We start from the raw sequence: 19,649 nt of genomic DNA, 5'->3' as shown, positions 1-19,649 counted from the left end.
AAGCCCTTTTAAGCCAAATAATAGCTGAATTATACATATAAATATTGATTAGATTCTGGGATACCTAAGAAACCTATCTTTATCTGTTTAGAGAGCTGTGTTTTCCTTAAGTTGTGTAAGTGAGATTCCTATTCATCTTCCCCTTCACTGTTCGATTTACAGCAGACATTTTCCTATATGCTAACCCATAATCTAAAAAGATTTTAGCCTCCCCTCCTGAAAGTACAGCCAGAATATCCTTTCATCAGCTTGATACGGTACAAATTCTTACCCTAATAGTGAAATGTTTCACTAAAGCTTGCCGAGTCATTGGGCAAAACCAAAACTTATTATAAACCGCAGCCATCCTAGGGTCCCCCCTGCTAGGTAGCCTCCCTGGATCTATGGGTTGCAGTCTGATTGTTTGTTCTTTGCTTTATATCTAGTATCCACTTGTGAGTACATAACATGTTTGTCCTTCTGAGTCTGGGTGACCTCACTCAGGATGACATTTTCTAGTTCCATTTGCCTGCAAATCTCATGCTGTCATTAAGAACAGGCTTCCTTAGTGCCTGTATTCTGTACTATATCCTGAACGGGGAGTGGCTAAAGGTAGTTTCCTCCTTCCTTTTTCGGGAACTCCATTATGTGCTGACTCATCCAAAAGAGGAAGTCAGGTCTGACAAGGTCAAGGGAGAGTTGGTTTCCAAGAAGCACAAACTCGCTTGTAGGACTAGAGTGAGCACTCAGCATGTTCGAGGCCCTGGGTTCAATCCCCAGCAATAGAGAAAGCAACACTCTACTTCCAGAGTCATTTTGTTGTCTCTTACTCCAGTGTATCTCATCTGAGAACAGTCAGCTCCTTATGGTGGGTCCTTGGGTGTCGGATCAAAACTGTGGGCCACTGTCTGCAGTGGGTAGTGGGGAGCCATATTTCCATTTGCCCCCCGCCCCAACTGTTTTGTTTTTGAGAAGTTGCTGAGCATGAAACCTAGGGGCTGGTATATACTGTACAAGTACTGCACCACTGAGCTGTACTCCACAGCTCACTCTCATAAACTTTGGACCCCTGAAATTCATCTACAGATCCTAAGTTAAGAACCTATTATCTAGTATTGAGAATACCCCTAGATTCCTAGATTTCCTTTTTTTTTTTTTTTTTTTTTGATGTTGCTGTTGATGGTTGTTTCTGGAATTGTTACCAGGGGAGTTCTTTTTTTTAAAAATAATTTATCTTTATTTTACATGCATTGGTGTTTTGCCTGCATATATGTCTGTGTGAGGATACCAGATTCCCTGGAATTGGAATTAACTGCTCAGCCATCTCTCCAGCCCCCTTCTGGGAGTTCTAAGTCTCAAATTAACTTAAAAGGGAGCTCGGAAGGATCCTTTAATTAGCATATAGCAGAAAAACAATATGGCCAGCGAGCTGTAAATCTTGGCAGCTGCCAGGAGGAGGGTGATGGAGAAGAGGAAGAAAGTCTGAGTTAGGGTCAGTGTGGTGGTTTGAGAGAAAATGGCCCCCAAAGAGGATGGCACTATTAGGGGGTGTGGCCTTGTTGAAGTAGGTGTGGCCTCGCTGGAGGAGTGTGTCACTGTGGGGGCAGCCTTTGAGGTCTCTTTTTCTCAAGCTTCCCTCAGTGTGACAGTCAGTCAACTTCCTGTTGCCTGCAAGATGTAGCTCTCTGCTCCCACACCTGAACACTGCCATGCTCTCCTTCATGATCATAATGGACTGAACCTCTGAAACTGTAAGCAAGCCACCTCAATTAACTGTTTCCTTTATTAGAGTTGCCGTGATCATGGTGTCTCATCACAGCAATAAACACCTAACTAAGGCAGTCAGAAATGGGGGTCTGCAAACTGTAGAAAAAAGGGGAGGGAATCTTCCAAGGAAACAGAAAGCCAGGGGTATCGAGACAACTATGCCTAGAGTTTTGGCTGGCATTCAAATGAGAGGTTAGAGGAAATGGCAAAGTTATGCTTTTTGAGTTAAAACTCAGAAAATCTGGCAGGCTTAGCAATGAGGAGGTCTGTACACAACTGCCCTGAAGGAGGGGGCTTTGGAGCCACATTGTCTCTTTAAGGGAGTGGTTCTCAACCTGTAGGTCTCGACCCTTTGGGGCTTCCTTTTACAGGGGTCACCTAAGACCATCAGAAAACATAGATATTTACATTATGATTCATAACAGTAGTAACATTACAGTTATGAAGTAGCAACGAAAATAATTTTATGGTTGTGGGTTACCACAATATAAGGAACTGTATAGCCAGGCAGTGGTGGTGCACGCCTTTAGTCCCAGCACTCAGGAGGCAGAGCCAGGTAGCTCTCTGTGAGTTCCAGGCCAGCCTGGTCTACAAAGCAAGTTCCAGGAAAAAGGCGCAAAGCTACACAGAGAAACCCTGTCTCGAAAAAAAACCCAAAAATAAATAAATAAATAAAAATAAAGAACTGTATTAAAGGGTCACAGCATTAGGAAGGTTCAGAACCACTGACTTAAAGGGATAATTATTCCTCCCATTTTCTTATTTTGTTTATAGGTGAATCTGTGTTCCTCAGGTGACTGTCAGGCCCAATTAGATCCCCCTCCTTTTTTTCCTTAATTTTAAGCTCAAGGACTATTTTCTTAGTTTGAAACAACAACAACAACAACTGGAAACCAGGGCAGTCAAGGTGTACATCTCTACAGCTACTGTAGAGGAAAAAGATGGAGAGGAAAATGGAGTCATGTCTTATTGAGTAAGCTCCAAGAAAGCTGGCAGGTTCAGCAGTAGAGGTTGGTGAGGAGGGAGGGATGTTTCAGAGAAAGAGAGAGCAAGCCTAGAGTGTCAGGGCAAGCATGCTTAGGACTGGGCTGGTGTCTGAAAAGAGAGAAATAGAAAAGTTATGATCAGCTTTCAGTTGGATGAATTCTAAGGGAGGCGGCGACAGGATATAGTGTTCTAGTGCAGGGGCAGAGCAGGATGGAATGTTCTACCCAAGGCCAGAGAGTCTCTTCTTTTGACATGGAGAAATTAGCTTTCCCTAAAAGGGCCTCAACAGAGTCCTGATGCCTCTGCCTTCTCATATGCTATTTTGCATCTTAAAAAGGTTTTTAGCATCACACACACACACACACACACACACGCACGCACGCACGCACGCACGCACGCACGCACGCGCACACACACACGCACACACACACACACACACACACCCCTTCAGAGGACAATTTGCCAGGAGTCATTTTCTCCATTCACCACAAACCCAGGCACCTTTGTGCTCTGAGCTGTCTCACCTGCCCTGGTATTTTGACTCTCGAGGCACTTGTGACACATCCAGTTCTAGTGTTACCAGGGAAACAGATGTGATGCAAAGCTGATTATGAGGGAAGGATCCATCTTCTGTGGCTACCTACCAGAATTATGTATGACCCACAGCTCAGGACCCTTCTGCATCTCTTCCCCAGTTGCTGGGGTTCTAGGTTTAGTCATCATGCCCAGGCTTCAGTTTTCCCTTTTCAGCTCAGGAAATGGACTGGCTTAAGGCTCTCTAGGAAGTCTGTGGCACAAAGTTAGACTGGACTCAGTCCCAAGCCTCTGTCTAGGGTGGCCTTGAAGTTCAGGTTTGTGTGTAACTTGGTGTAGTGGCACATGCTTAGAACCTGGCCTTGGGAGGCAGAGGCTGGGGATCACAAGTTTAAGGCACAGCCCAGGCTACACAGATGTTGTCTCACAAAACAAACAGGTCTGGGGAGATCGCTCATTTGGTAACTTTTGAGGACCTGAGTTTGATTCCAATGTTTTAAAAAAAAAGGCTGAGTATGGTGGTGTGCTTGTAATCCCATTGCTGCGGAGGTAGAGAGAGGCAGACCCCTGGAGTCCCTTGGCTGGCCAGCTTAGCCTAGTTGGCGAGTTCCAGGCCAGGGAGAGACTATGTCTGAAAAAGCAAGGTGGGCAGCTTCTTGATTCCCCGAGGTGGTCTTCTGACCTCCACAGTCACAGTGATGTGCACAGTGTATACCTGCACCCATACACACACACACACACACACACACACACACACACACACACCACTTGATAACCCAGCAAACCAGTGTGTGAGCATGGAGGCCATGCATAATTTAAAGAACATGACACCGATATCCTGGTGCTCTGTCCTTTTCCTTCTTAGTACTTGCCAGTTTGTAATCATGTATTAATTGGGTAATTTTGTGTTTTCTCTATTATACTCAAGTTCCTTTGAGCTCTCTGGGTACCTGGACTAGGTCTAACCATCCTAACCCCTTGTCCCAAGAGTCTGCCAGTGTGTGTGTGTGTGTGTGTGTGTGTGTGTGTGTGTGTGTGTGTTCTAGTGCGCTCATGCATGCCTCTGTGTGAGGGTGTGAGGATGTGGTTTTTCAGCCTTAACTGTGCTGGGACTTACTTTGTAGACCAGACTGGTCTTGAACTCACAGAGATCTGCCTGCCTCTGCCTCCTGAGTGCTGGGATTAAAGGCACTGCCCAGCTATAGTCTGCCAGTTTTTTTTTGTTTTGTTTTGTTTTTGTTGTTGTTGTTTGGTTTTTGTTTTTTGTTTTTTTGAGACAGGGTTTCTCTGTGTAGCTTTGCACCTTTTCCTGGAACTCACTTGGTAGCCCAGGCTAGCCTTGAACTCACAGAGATTCACCTGGCTCTGCCTTCCAAGTGCTAGGATTAAAGGCGTGCGCCACCACCGCCCAGCTTAGTCTGCCAGTTTTAATAAATGATTGTTTCTTTGGATGAATGAACATGGACATAGATCAAGTGTAGAGCCAGACTCCAGATTTTAGGGTCAATCCAAGGATAGTGGAAGTTGAAATTGGAAATAGATTTGCTGTTGAGCTGAGAAGTGCCCCACAGCCAGAGAGCACACAAGGATGGTCTGGAAAACGCAAGGAAGTAGAGGTTCTATGTATTGAGGTGGAGAAGACAAGCATTATCTAAGCTCTTTTTCCCCTTCTTTTTCTGAGTCATGGTTTCCTGTGTAACTGCCTCTGCCTCTCAAGTGCTGGGATTAAAAGTGTGTGCCACCGATGTGTGTGTGTGCAGGTGCTGGGTATTGAGCTGCCCGGTGTGGGTCCTAGGAACTGAACTCAGATCCTTTTGAGACATTTCTCCAATCCCTGTACTGAATGGATGTCTATTTTATTGTCTGTTTCTGTAGCTAAAATATAATCTGTGAAGGCAAGGATTTATCTCTTCATCCCACAAATATGTATGAGGCTTCCTAACTACTGGAACCTTTTTAATTTTACCTTTTTAATGTGTGTGCGTGTTTTGCCACACATATATCTGTGCACCACCGTGTGTAGTGCCCAGGAAGGATAGAAGAGGGCATTGGACACACACTCCCCAACCAGAGTTACAGATGACAGTAACCCACCATGTGGGTACTGGAAATCAAACCCAGTTCTCTGCAAGAGTATCAGTGCCCTTAGCTGTGGAGCAATCTCTCCAGTCCTCACTGGTACCTCATGTAGGTGAAAGGGCAGGGGCAGGGACGGTAAGCTTTGGATGTATGGAGAATGTGTACTAGCTGAGTGGTTAAGAGTCACACCCTTCAGGCCTGGGGACACAGCTAAGGCGTAGAGCATTTGCATAGCATATGAGGCCTTGGGTTTGATTACCACCCAGAAGGAAAAAATAAATGCTCTTCAGCTAGCAATGATGGTGAATGCAGACTAGCCTGGGCTACTTAAGGAAACCCTGTCTCAAGAGAAACAGAAGAAACAAACAAAAAGCTGGGCGTAGGAGGAACATGCCTATAACCCAAACACTATGAAGGCAGAGGCGGGGAGGTGAGGAGGGAGGAGGAGGGAGGTACTTCTTTTTGGCTGCTAACTCCCATTTCAACAATCCAGGACTGAGAACTGTTAAAAGCTCCCGAGTGGGGGTGGGGAGGCTGGAGAGATGCCTCAGCCACTAAGGTACTGCTCTGCTAGAGGACCTGAGTTCAGTTCCCAACACCCATGTCCCGTGGCTCACACTGCCTCTTCTGCTGTGCTCCTCTCAGGTACCTACCCATACAAATGTGGCACACACACACTAAAAACAAATACATTAAAAGTCCTGGGTGGGGCTGGCAGTGGCTCATCCGGTAAAGGTCCCTGCCCAGTCCAAGCTTGACAGCCTGAGTTTGAGCCCCATGATCTGCAAAGGGTAGGAGAGAACAGACTTCCAAAAGTTGACCTCTGACTGCACCATGGGCCATGGCATGTGAACCCACACAAAGTAAATAAAAATACAAAATCCCTGGAGCGCTTGTTTAGCATGTACAAGGCCCTGGAATGGATACCCAGCGCTGCATAAACCTGGCATGGTTTCTCTCAGACTGGGTTTCCCTGTGTAGCTTTGCGCCTTTCCTGGATCTCGCTCTGTAGCCCAGGCTGGCCTCGAACTCACAGAGATCCTCCGCCTGGCTCTGCCTCCCTAGTGCTGGGATTAAAGGTGTGCACCACCTCCGCCCGGCAAGGCACATCTCTTAAAGAACATAAATGTCTAGTGCACGCTGAGAGGGCTACGGGAAACTGCAGCAGGAGGAAAGCCCATGGAGGCAGGCTTTCCCAGAAAATGTTGATGCTGAGGCCAGAAGGATCATGCCCTTGCACACACTGCACGCTCCTCATCGCCATAGCAAACCGGCCTTCCACCCCTCTTGTACCTTTATTGGACTTTTGTTTTCCCTTTCTCCACATGTAGTCTGGCGAATTTCATACCACAGTCTCTCCCTAAACAAGGAGTTACCTCCTCTGTCTTCCCGAAGCAAATGTAGGGGATATCGAGCAGAAACTGTGTGTACTAGCTTGTTTTAACCGTATTATGAGGTCATAATGGTCTCAAAGACCAGGATGAGGCAAACTCAATAAATAGTTGCTTGCATAATTTAAAACGGGTGAGCTCCGAAGGGGGAGTAGGAGAAAATGACTCAAGACAGAGGGGTGAGCTGAGCTCCTTGGCATGGTGTCTCCACAGAACCGAACGTGGGTCAGACAGACGTGATGAACCAAACTATCACAAGAATCTCCTAAAGTAGGTCAGTGTTTCCTACCACTTTAAGACCAGAGGCATCGTTTCGGCGCCTGCGCACTGAGAGAGCAAACGCCTCTTCACCCCCCCCCTCCTCCCAAACTCCCCAGCCGGCCGCATTCTCCCAGGCTCCCCTCCTTCGGGTGGGGTAATGGTCCGTCCCAGAGGGTGGCCCTCGTCCTGGAGGGTGGCCAGCCAAATGGTACGTTCCACCGCCGCGTACCTCCCCGGCTTGCACGGCTCCCTTTGTTCTGCTTCCCCCTAAGAAAGAAAGCCTAGTGGGCTGATCCCCAAGGAGGAGGGGGAGCCGGGCTAGGGACCGGTCTGAGCCGGTCTGTGGCGCAGGCGCAGTGCGGATAAACAGGAAGCGGGCGGCCGAGGCGGCGGCAGCGGCAGCGTAGGGACTCCAGGGGCGAATAGCCGAGGAATTCGGGCTGTTCGAGGGCTCCGGACGCCGAGGACGGGAGAAGGCGCCTCGGCCCTCCTTCCGTGGAGACGCGGCGGCGGTCTCGCCCTCCGCTTAGGCTCCCAGCTCCCAGCCCAGGGGAGGCAGCGGCTGACAAAGGGCTCGAGCCGGTGCCGCCGCCCTTCTCATCCGGGCACTCGGGCCCCCGCCGAGAGGAAGGGGGAAGGGCGGAGGGGGAGGGGAAGGAGCCCCGGAGGCGCGCGTTCGGAGCCGCGGCCCCTTGCAGGGCTCCGGGCCTGTGGCCCAACGGACCGAGGCCGAAGAGGAGCTACGGCGGTGGCGGCGGCCGGCGGCAGGAGGATGGTGCAGAAGGAGAGCCAGGCGGCGCTGGAGGAGCGGGAGAGCGAGCGCAGCGCCAATCCTGCCGCCGCCTCGGGGGCTTCGCCCGCAGCTGCGGCCCCCGGAGAAGACAACCCGTCGGGAGCCGGGGCGGCGGCCGGGACCGGGGCGGCCGGAGGGACCCGCAGGTTCCTGTGCGGCGTGGTGGAGGGTGAGTTCGCCTTCCAGCCCCGCCCCGGTGTCCAGCACCTGTGCCACCACCCCGCCTCCCCCCGCCCCAAGTCGGAAGGTCGCCCTTGCCAACACGGGTGTGGGGGGCGAGAGAAGACGGCGGGCACAGTCTTTAACGTCCGATTCTCCTGGCTACTGGGGAGCCTGACCCCACCCTCCGTGGGCTTGGAGCCAGGCAGACGGTGGAGGCGGAGGCGGAGGCGGAGGCAAGGAGCCTGTTGTCAGGCTCCGTGTTTCCCTTCTTTGTACCTTGGGAGCTTAGTCCCCAGGGTTGTCTGCTTTCAAACGAGGAAATTTGTGCGACGCTCCCGTCCCCACCCATGAAGCGGGGGGAGGAATTCAGCCCACACTGGTATACTTAGGAGTGAAGGGAGCGCAGTAGGCCTATAGTACTACAAATTCCTCCAGGCTTAGGATATATGTGTAAATGTATTTGCTGGCCTGCAAGCCTCCTTTCCCCCTGAAGACTCATTTGCAATCGAGAGAGTCATGTTTCCAGTTCCTGTTCTTTGACTCTGTGTGTGTGTGTGTGTGTGTGTGTGTGTGTGTGTGAGAGAGAGAGAGAGAGAGAGAAATTTTAGTATAACATTCTGAGCATCTGTGATGTGGAGTTAGAATTCAGTGAAAGGTTTAATTTTTATAATTACTGTCTTCTCATTTACAGTTGAAAGGAACGAAGGATGTTTTGGTAGTGAGGGAAGATCTCATTGCAGTTTCTGAATAAGAATGGGCAGATACTGAGTTCAGGGGAGCACATTACCTTAGTTCTTTTCCCTAACTAGATAGATCGTCGTTTGCGTTTTCTTACGTTTTTTTTGGCAAACCCAAGGTTTCCCAGTTTGTGTCCTTTTTTTTTAAAAATTCTCTCATTACTGGAGAATATAAAAACTAATACTCAAACCAAGAAGGCTAAAGGTAGGATTCCCCTCTTGGTTGAGAGCTTCTGCTTTTCCAGTTTATTTTGAAAGAGAAAAGATAGTCGTTATGGTATTTTAGATGAAGAGCATTCTTAGATGAAGGGAGAGAGCATTCTTGGCAGCTACAGTAAGACATGAAACAGCTCAGCGAAATTATTTTACAACATTTAGGGGAAGACTTCCCACTGGAGACAGTATTCATGAAAACACAGTGTTTTATGTGTTGTATGTGCTGGGCTTGCTAGAGTGCAGAAAGATTTTGGAAAAACTACAGTGAATTTTTGTTTAAGGCAGGGAAAGCATGGCAGTTTTATTTCGGACAAAAACTGTGTGTCTAGAACAAATTACACAAATCATTGAAAGCTGCAGTCTCCATAGTCTGAAAGTGAGACAGAGATGCACTTTGTGTTTGCCGACAGGATCTCCTGTGGCATACATAGGTGGTCCAGAAGCTGGAGCACAGAGTGACCTTGAATTTCTGATCTTCCTGCCCTCTGCAGTGGCTGGGATTACAGGCCACCACCTTGGCTTTTTTTTTTTTCCTGTTTGTTGTTAGTTTTTGGTTGGTTGTGTGTATCCCGCCCTTCCCCTCCCCCCCACATAGTATCCCAGCATGGCCTGGAATTCACTTTGTGTCCTTCCCAAGGCTTGAGCGACCTTGCCTCACATGAGTGTGTATTGTATTGTCAGATCCTAGGGTGGTGAGTGGTAGGAAAAGATTGAAGGGATACAGAAAATTTAGAGCTAACCATGTGTGATTGATACTGTCTGTAATCTAGCATTGGTGGGCTGAGGGAAGGAGTTGAGGGTTCGAGGCCGGCCTGGGTTACAGAGTAAGCTTGAGCAACAACAAAGGGTGGAGTGGAAGTCTGAAATGAGTTGTGCTGAAGTGAATGTCAGGAAACTGGCAGTGTGTTAACCAGAAATGAGAGGAGATGGGTTACTGTGGTTTAAACTGGTTTCTCTTGAATAGTGTGAGAAGCGAGTCCTCCTTAAAGTACGTTAAAGTAGAGCGGTCTTCAGTTCTGTTTTCCTCCTCGTTGCCGTGTGTCCATTTTTCTTAAATGAGCCCTGAACCAGCACCAGTTTACTTAGTACTTCTTGGTTGGCAGCATTCTGTGAAGAAGAGGAAATACTGTAGTTACTGCCAGGATGGTGTTTGTTTTTTCTTCTTTCTTGCCTTTCAAATCTTGGTTGGTTTTAACTCTTGTGTTATTAGTACATTTTCTCTTTGTGGTCCAATTAGTCCAGACCATAAACCTGGCTTTGGAAGAATTTCGGAAGATTAAAATGTTAAAATTAGGGCTTGAGAGATGGCTCAGCGGTAGAGAGCACTAGTTTCTACTCCAGAAGACCTAGCTTGGGTTTCTAGCATCCACATGGTTCCTCACAACCATCTCTAATGCCAGTTACAGTCTGTAACTGCAGGGAATGCCACTTCCCTCTGAGGGCACCACATACATGTGCACAGACACATTCACACAAGACACTCATGAAGTCTAGAATGGAAGGTGCCATTCTTTTTGGGGTACAGAATATTTGCCTAGGATTAGAATTCCTATGGGAGGGTGCTTATGTTCAAAGCACTTAAAAAGAATCCACGTTTGCAGGGAGGTGGCCATGAACAAAGCACAGCGAGTGAGGTGCAGTGCGCCTTAGGAGGTCAGAGGAGAGTAGTGTGCAGGGTCCTTGTGGGTCCCGGAGTTTTGGTGGCCGTCTTCATTTGCAGAGCCTCCTAGCTGTCCCCAGAGCACGTCTTTTCACCATGGTGCTTCTGAGTCTTCCTTCTCTCTCGCTAAGAGGGAAAGGTTAGATTGGCTGTAAGGTCTGTAGTGATGTTCCTAGTGTGCCGGAGAGCTCTCTCTGAGTGCCAGCTTTACTATCAGCCCATTTTTTTAGACATTATTTCATATAGTTCAGTTTTCACTGAATGCAAAATAGCTATAACTAGAAAAATAGTGTAGAAGTTTGTTTTTGTTTCCTGTAGTGGATACAAGGATGGTCAGTTATATCCTTTTTTGGTTTTTTGAGACAAGGTTTCTCTCTGCAGCCCTAGCTGTCCTGGAACTCACTTTGTAGATCAGGCTGGTCTACAAACAAACAAACAAACAAACAAATAAATAAATAACAGGCATACAATCACATTCACAAACCCAACCGTGGTGCTGACCTGAACAATAAACTTTCAAGCCCTCTTAATTCCAGAACCAAGTTGTGAGAAGGAAAAATTAGGATGGGGTGTAGAGGTGGTGGCACACCCCTTTAATCCCAACACTCAGGAGGCAGGGGCAGGCAGATCTCTGAGTTCAAGGCCAGCCTAGTCTACAGAGTGAGTTCCAGGAAAGGCGCAAAACTACACAGAGAAACCCTGTCTCGGGGAAAAAAAAAAAAAAAAAAGAAGAAGAAGAAAATGGGCTTCCAAGGTTTGTAACCTCTTTTTTCTTAAGCTGTACCTCATTTTGAAACCTGAGAGTAATTTTATTTTCCTTTAACTCTAGGATTTTATGGAAGACCTTGGGTAATGGAACAGAGAAAAGAACTCTTTAGAAGGTAAGTTTGTGTGATGCAGAGGAGACCCTTACACAGGAGTTGTTCTCTTTGAATCCGTAACATCTTTGTCTAGGCTAGTGGTTTTCAAACTTTTCCTAGGGAAGTCAAACAAGTTTGGGGTTTTGTCTCCTTTATTCAGAATTGTGTTTTTATTCAAGACTTAGTATGATGGCATACTTTGTGATCTTTAATTTGTTAAGGGCTGGAGAGATGACTCAGTGGTTAAGAGCACTGGCTGCTCTTCCAGAGGACCTGGGTTCAAATTCCCATATTCCCAACACCCACATGGCAGCTCACAACTGTCTATAACTCCAGTTCCAGGGGGTCTGACACCCTCCCACCAATGCATATAAAATAAAACTAAATAAATTTTAAAAATTCCATGGATAACTAACATTTAACAGAATGTTACTGCTTTGTCTTGAGATAGAGGTACCAAAAAAAACTGAAAATTGAGCTTTGTAGCCCATTAATATTGCCTACTTATGTATCTGTGATTTTCTTTCTTTTAAGGCTTCAGAAGTGGGAGTTAAATACATACTTGTATGCTCCAAAAGATGACTACAAACATAGGATGTTTTGGCGAGAGATGTATTCAGTGGAAGAAGCTGGTAATCTTTGTGTGTGTGTGTCTGTGTACATGCATGTATGCCCCTGAGCTTGCACACATTTGCAGGCAGGTGCTTGAGTATGAAGTTTTCTTTTTTTAACTGAAGTTTCAGGGATTGAATTCTGTCTGTCAGACTATACGGCTAGTACTTTTATCCTTAGCCATCTTGCCGGCCTGGTGGTAAATATATGCGTGAGTGAGGGGACTGTTTTAAGGCAGTTGTACTAGACTCTTATTAAAACTGTGTTGGTTTATGAATAGTTTCTCCTCTTGTCTGGTAGCTAGTCTGTGTGAGCTGGAGAAGATTTAAAGTGGTGTAATACGGTCACAGTGGTGACTGTGGTTTGTAGATGCGCCAGTCTGACTCCACGTGTTTTGTGGTCAGAGATGATATTCTTTATTTCTGTTAGAGGTCTTTGGACCACAAACTAGTAGGCAAAGTACCAAACCTAGAGACAGGATTTGGAGAAAGAAATAAGGCCACCTTCCTTGAGTACAAATTTGAGGGACTCTTCAATTTAATCAAGATAAATCGTATTTTATGTAATTAATTTTTGGGGGCCATTGTCTTAATTTTCAGTTGCTATGACAAAACATGATCAAGACAACTTATAAAAGAAAGTGTTTAAGTAGGGCTCACAGTTCTCAAGAGTTAGAGTACATGACCATTATGATGAGGAACATGGGAGCAGGTGGGCAGGCTGGAGTGGTAGCTGAGAGATTACATCCCAATTCACAAGCATGAGTCAGAGGGAGCAACTGGGAATGATGTGGGCTTTTGAAATCTCAGCTGGCCACCAGTAACACACCTCCCAACAAGGCCACACCTCCTAGTCCTTCCCAAAAAGTTCCATCAGCTGGGGAACATATGCACCTGTGGGGGCCATTACTTATTCAAGCTGCCATAGGCAGGTGTGCCTTTAGTTCCAGTGTTTGGGAGGCAGAGGTGGGTTTCTTTGTAAATCAGACCAGTGGAACTTTTCTTTAGTGACTTAGTGAATGAATAAACATCTTGTACTTAGAATTAAATACTACACGCTTAGCTAACATGATAGATAGTTATGGATGGAGCCAAGACAGTGACTACAGAAAGTATTCTTATTGTGATGAAGTCACTGAAACTTTCCTCTTTCGAGTGCCATTTCCTATTCTCTGTAAGTAAACATATCTTTATTTTCTGGTGGTAGATGATCACTATTCAAACTACAGTTAAATGACTATCTTGAACTATTGAATTTTATTCAGAGATATGTCCTGTATATATTATAGGAATATATTAAATTTTAAAGGCTATCATTTTAAAGGCTAAAATCTGATTTTTTTCTATGGATGTGATGAAGTATTAGAATTATTAAGAACATTACTGAAGCTTGTTTCTTTCCAAAATCATTTTCTTTCTTTCAAGTTTCAAAGCAATAGAGGCAAGCATGGTAGCACATGTTTGTATCAGTCTCTAATGTTAGCATTTGGGTGACTGAGGCAGGAGCATCACAAGTTTGAGGCCAACTGATCTACATTGTCTGGCTTCGGGTAGATTAGAGTGATGGAGGGTAATGGTAGTGTGATAGCTACGTGATAGTTGTGATAGGTTGGTGGATAGATAAATGGAGTTGTGCAAATTTATTTACTATAGGAATTTCAGTTACTCAGATAACACTCCTTCACCCCCAGAAAACTCCTTATCCTTTAGATGCTAGGGTAAATAGAAATGGTTTGTGTCAGTAAAACAATTGACTACTCAGGGGAGTTGTTTGTTCAAGACAGGGCTGGTGAGAGGGCTCAGTGAGGAGGGGTATCAGTAGACGTGTGATAGCTGTGTGTGAGAGTGATTGATAAGGTCTATACCATTCAGATGTTATGAGGAATAGAGTCGACAGTTCCGGGGGGTGGTTTAAGATGAGGCCAGTGAGGTGGTTCATTGTGTAAGGGTACCTGCCATTAAGCCTGGAAATCTGAGTTTGATTCTCATGACTCATGGTGGCAGGCGAGAGTGACCTCTGCGCTAGTCCTCTGTGTACACGTTGTTATGAGTGCACACACAAGTGAAAATTGGCAAATGGTCAGTTTGGGGCAAGCGAGTTAGCATCAGTATCAAAAGTTTAAGAAACTATTTGAAAATGAGTTTAAAAGGTCTTTTTAAAGTGTTGGTTGAAGCCAGGTGGTGGTGGCTCATAACTTTAATCCCAGCACTTGGGAGGCAGAGGCAGACGGATCTCCGAGTTCAAGATCAAGCCTGATCTACAGAGTGAGATCCAGGACAGACAGGCACCTGTCTCGAAAAACAAAACAAAACAAAAACAAACAAGCAAACAAACCAAAAAAAATCCCCCCCAAAAAACAAAAACCAAAACAACAAAAAAACATATGTGACTATGTACTTTCTAAATTTTAATTCTTTTCTTTTTTTTTTTTTTTTTAAGATTTATTTGTTATGTTTACAGTGTTCTGTTTGCATGTATTCTGGTTGCTGGGAATTGAACTCAGGAAGAAGAGTCAGTGCTCTTAACCTCTGAGCCATCTCTCCAGCCCTAAATTTTAATACTTAACATTAAGAACCTTTCCTGTACTGTAAATTGGGAGAAATAACTTCTTCAATTAGAAAGTTGTTTCTTTTAGTATTCTGTGTTGCTTCCTAAAACTATACGACTCTGTTCTTTAGAGCAACTGATGACGCTCATCTCCGCTGCACGAGAATATGAGATAGAATTCATCTATGCCATTTCACCAGGGTTGGACATCACCTTTTCTAACCCCAAGGAAGTATCAACATTGAAACGCAAATTGGACCAGGTAATTCTTTTTTATTTTTCCTGACTCAGTATTGAAATGGAGTTTTCATAATTGCTTTAGGATGTTACAAGGAAATCAAATTGACATTCATTTCTGTAGCTATTACTTTCATAATTCTGGGTAGAGAAATATTTGTCAGTCAAAAATTTAACTGGAATACCAGTGAGATCCACCTGCCTCCTGAGTGCTGGGGTTGAAGGTGTCTGCCACCACCGCGTGGTTAACTCTTTGAGCAAGGTTTCATACTGGTGCCATGCCATGGCTTAGTAAGACTTTAAGGTGGAAGCTTTGTGTGGCCACTCATTAATTCCAGCATTTGAAAGACTTAAGAGAATTGCTAAAAATTTGAGGCCAGCTTGGCCTGCAGTGTGAGATCCTTTCTTAAAAAGGAGGCTGCAGAGACGGCTCGGTGGTTAAGAGCACTGGCTGCTCTTCCAGAGGACCTGGGTTCAGTTCCCAGGACATGGCAGCTCATAACTTCCAGGATCTTGTGCTCTCTGCTGATGTCTGTGGACATAGCATGCATGTGGTGTACAGACATACATAAAGGCAAACTCATACACATAAAATAGATCTTTAAAAAAATTAGCAAACGAGGAGCCAATGCAAGATGGCTTGGTAAGTAAAAGCTCTTGCTCAGGTGCCTGGAGATCTGAGATTGATTCTTGAAGCCTACATTTAAAAACCTGGATCCCATGGCTTGAATCTGTAATCTCAGCATTCTGACTAAGAAATTGGAGGTGGGTGCAGGAGAATTACCCAGAAGCTCACTGGAACAACTAGCTTGTAGTAGTACATAGCATGATGGCAGCAGGACAGACCCTGCCTCCCTGAGATGGAAGAGAATTCAACTCCCGAAGGGTTTTTAAAGTGGGACTGCCACTAAAGTGTGGTACATACCTACGTACACACAGTAAAAAATGTAAGGTTGGGTTTGCCAGGCTCTAGCTTCAATAACCATATTTAGTAACCATATTCCCCCCAATTTTAAGATAACTTTTCATGAATGAACTTTTAAGTGGAGGTTAATTACCTGTTAATTAAGTTGTTCATTCTGATGCCTAGTTAGGCATTTCTGAAAAGGAATTGGTTAGGACTAGTGTGCTTTCTAAGACTAGAGCAACACCTAACTAGTTCATAGATCGAGTATACTTGTTCATACTTCTATGATTTTATGAATTTCTTGGATCTTCTAGGGTAGGTTGCCTTGTATAAACATTGTTGGAACATATACTCCATTTAGTCCCAAAGTGAAAATTGGGTCTCAAGATACTAGCTTTATTAACTTAGAATTGCTGCCAGTGAAATGCTTTGATATTCCAAGGAAAATATTTGACTTTGAGATAACTATTAGTATATATTTAAAATATTTTCCCTTTCTCTGAGGTGAACTAATAATCAGTGATGTTGGTTTTCTCTTCTAAGGTCTCACAGTTTGGGTGCAGGTCATTTGCTTTGCTCTTTGATGACATTGACCATAACATGTGTGCAGCGGACAAGGAGGTGTTCAGTTCTTTTGCACATGCACAAGTTTCTATCACAAATGAGATTTATCAGTACCTAGGAGAGCCGGAAACGTTCCTGTTCTGTCCTACAGGTATTGTATATAATAACAACTCAGTAGTTAGCTAGTCTTGGATCCATGTAAGCCAGGCCTGGTGGCGCACACCTTTAATCCCTGCACTCAGGAGGCAGAGCAAGTGGATCTCGTGAGGTTCAAGACAACCAGTGCTGTCTTGAAAAACCAAAGGGAAAAAGGATCTATGTACTGGACCTGCCACATCCTCCCTTTCATATCTAAAAGGGAGACTTTTTGTTTATTTGTTTTTGTTTTTCGAGACAGGGTTTCTCTGGGTAGCTTTGCGCCTTTCTTGGATCTCACTCTGTAGACCAGGCTGGCCTCGAACTCACAGAGCTCCGCCTGCCTCTGCCTCCCGAGTGCTGGGATTACAGGCATTCGCCACCACCGCCCGGCCGGTAAGGGATACTTTTTTAAAAGATATTTCTCAAAGTCTTACAAAGGAAAAATTTAGGACCTCATATTACCAAAGAAGTGGCTGCAGGTTTTATGTACTTTTTAGTATTAGAAGTGCATAAACATTACATTGTCAAGGTTAAAGGAGGAGAATTGTGTTACCAAATGAAAACTGGGAAACATGGAATTTATATGATTTTGACTTCTTCGGCTCACTCCCTCCTTGTTCGCTTTTTTTGCCCATGAGTTTCTTGTGGATGTCACCGTCTTGTTAAATAAGAAACACAGAGCCAATTGCAGAGTTAAAAGCCAAGGTCAGAGCAATAGCTGAGAGCTGAAAACCTTACCCTTCACTGCTGCTCTCTGTCTTTCTTCTCCGCAAGAGAACTACTTCCTGTGTCCTGTCTTTTATATAGACTTTCTGTTCTGCCTTCTCATTGGTTGTAAACCCAGCCACATGACCTCCTCCTCACTGCCTGCCTGTACAGACCTCCAGGTTTTCTATGGTTGGTATTGAGATTAAAGGCGTGTGTCACCATGCTGGCTATATCCTTGAACACACAGAGATCCGCCTAGCTCTGCCTCCCAAGTGCTGGGATTGAAGGCCTGTACCACCACCTCCGCCCAGCTTCTGCTATGGCTTGCTCTGACCCCAAGGCAACTTTATTAATATACAAATAAAATCACATTTCAGTACAAATAAAATGTCACTATAGTTTCTACCCTTTTACTTCTCCATTCTCACCTGGGTCTTTATTTCTAATAGTCAGAGAATGTAACCACTGCCACTTAATTCTCTTTCTTTGAAAATGTTTTAATCTTTCTTAGTCACCTCTCACAATTCACCTCCATAAACTTTGCTCACGTTTTTGTTTTGTTTTGGAGACAGAGTTTCTTTGTGTAGTCCTGGTTGTGCTGGAACTTGGTCTGAAGACCATGCTGGCCTCCAACTCAGAGATCTGCCTGCTCTGCCTCTGCCTGGATTGGAGGTGTGAACCACCACTGCCTGGCTCGATTTTGTTTGTTGTGCAGGAAGAGATGTTAATTGTGAGAAATAACTTCTTCAGAATTCTTTGCTGGTGGGGATGTTGGGTTTGTTTTGGTCTCATGTATCACAGGCTAACAAGTTGGAGATTAAAGTTAGGGTGATGTGCATATATCACCATGGCAGGATAACTTTAAAAAAAAAACTTAAATTTACGTAAAATCTTACAAAATGAATACATTTCTAATGACTGGGATTATAAGAATGGCTTGATACTGCTACTGAAAATTTCAGGATTTTGTTGGTTTTTGAGGTACAGGCTCTCTAGATGTCAAGTCAGTCTGTGGTACATAGGAAGACCTTGGGTTCTTTTGTTTTCTAAAAACAAACATGAAGATGCTTATCAGTAATGCAAGTGCTAGGGAGGCAGGGTCAAGGAGAACCATTGCGGGGTTGATGCTAACATAGCTTGCTTAAAGACCCTGTTCCCCAAGAAAACAAAAAAAGAGACTGAATCTCCATATAATGAAGGCTGGTTAGTGTGTCCAGCCTAGAGTGGCCTTCTGTGAACTCTGCCATGGGCTCTGGAGTTAAGATAACGAGCAGGCCTACCACTCAGTTTGAATATCTGATTGTTTGAACTATTATTTGTAACATCTACTTAAGTTTACTCCTTTTATGTTTGAATAAAAATAATAAGTTTTAGCATTTTCTTCAGTTCCAATCCACGACCATTTCAATCCTGACTTAATTTTCTCCCCCTCTGCATTCAGAATATTGTGGCACTTTCTGTTATCCAAATGTTTCTCAGTCTCCTTACTTAAGGACTGTGGGTGAAAAACTTTTGCCTGGAATTGAGGTGCTTTGGACAGGTAAGTCTTCAAGAATTGTATAGTATAACTTTTATTATAGGATTTAGAAAATAACTGATTGTTCTTATTAGGTGAATACTTTTGTCTTTTGAGATCGAATCTCCTATGTTCTAGGCTTGAAATTTGCTGTGTAGTCAAGGATGACCTTGAATTTAATGATTCTCCTGTTTGTACCTCCTGAGTGCTGGAAATAGAGCTGTTTCCAGTATACCCAGTTTGTGTGGTGCTGAAGGCCAAATGACTAACAACTCTTGCCAATTTAGCTAGATCACTAGACTCCTGGGAAAGTTCTGTTTTATAAAATGAGTAAAAGGATGAGTTGCTATGCTAGTTTAAAAGAGAAAATGGAAGCTGCACACCTTTAATTGCAGTACTTGGGAGGCATTAGATAGGCAGGTGCATCTCTGAGTTCAAGGCTATTCTGGTCTACATAGTAAGTTCCAGGACTACATACAGTGACTGTCTCAAAAGCAAAACAACTCAGGAAAATTTAAAAAAGAAAAATAGAGCATCTGGGTGAGATTGGTGCACACTGGTTGTCCCAGCACTTGGGAGACCGAAGTAGGAGAATCATGAGATTGAAGCCAACCTTAAATGAATGAGTTAATGAAGAGAAAGGAGACAAGGAAGCTGGGATGTAGCTCAGTAGTGTAGCTCATCAACCTGCTACACATGAAACCCTGGTGTAATTCCCATTGCTGTAAAAAACTGGGGGATGGAGATAGGTGTACACAAGAAAAACATGTAAAAGCTGCTTATGTGTTTTAAAATTTTTAAACATTTTTATTGTTTTGTGTGTGGTATTTGTGTGTAATTGCATGTGTGACAGCACGTGTGTGGAAATCAGGATATGTCACTGGCTGTCCTAGCCCTTATTTTATCTTTTTACATTTTTTAAAGATTCATTCATTCATTCATTCATTTATTTATTTAGTATGCAGTATTCTGTCTGCATTTATACCTGCAGGCC

At 44.6% G+C, this 19,649-nt stretch overlaps 1 protein-coding gene across 1 annotated transcript in view; it reads left to right on the top strand.

Annotated features, from left to right (window-relative positions):
• Nucleotides 1–7,334: 7,334 nt before the first annotated feature.
• The window catches only part of Oga (O-GlcNAcase), a 35,304-nt gene continuing 22,989 nt past the window's right edge, over nucleotides 7,335–19,649 (top strand). The window contains exons 1-6 of the mRNA XM_036170995.1: nucleotides 7,335–7,960; nucleotides 11,396–11,447; nucleotides 11,961–12,058; nucleotides 14,717–14,847; nucleotides 16,273–16,444; nucleotides 18,581–18,679. Coding sequence (XP_036026888.1) covers nucleotides 7,771–7,960; nucleotides 11,396–11,447; nucleotides 11,961–12,058; nucleotides 14,717–14,847; nucleotides 16,273–16,444; nucleotides 18,581–18,679 — 742 coding nt within the window. The 5' untranslated portion in view covers nucleotides 7,335–7,770. The remainder of the gene's footprint in view (nucleotides 7,961–11,395; nucleotides 11,448–11,960; nucleotides 12,059–14,716; nucleotides 14,848–16,272; nucleotides 16,445–18,580; nucleotides 18,680–19,649) is intronic.

The sequence above is a fragment of the Onychomys torridus genome, chromosome 1, assembly GCF_903995425.1.
Source record: "Onychomys torridus chromosome 1, mOncTor1.1, whole genome shotgun sequence".
NCBI classification, from domain to species: Eukaryota; Metazoa; Chordata; class Mammalia; order Rodentia; family Cricetidae; genus Onychomys; species Onychomys torridus.
The sequence above is the reverse complement of the archived record's forward strand: the minus strand, read 5'-3'. Positions and strand labels throughout refer to the sequence as shown.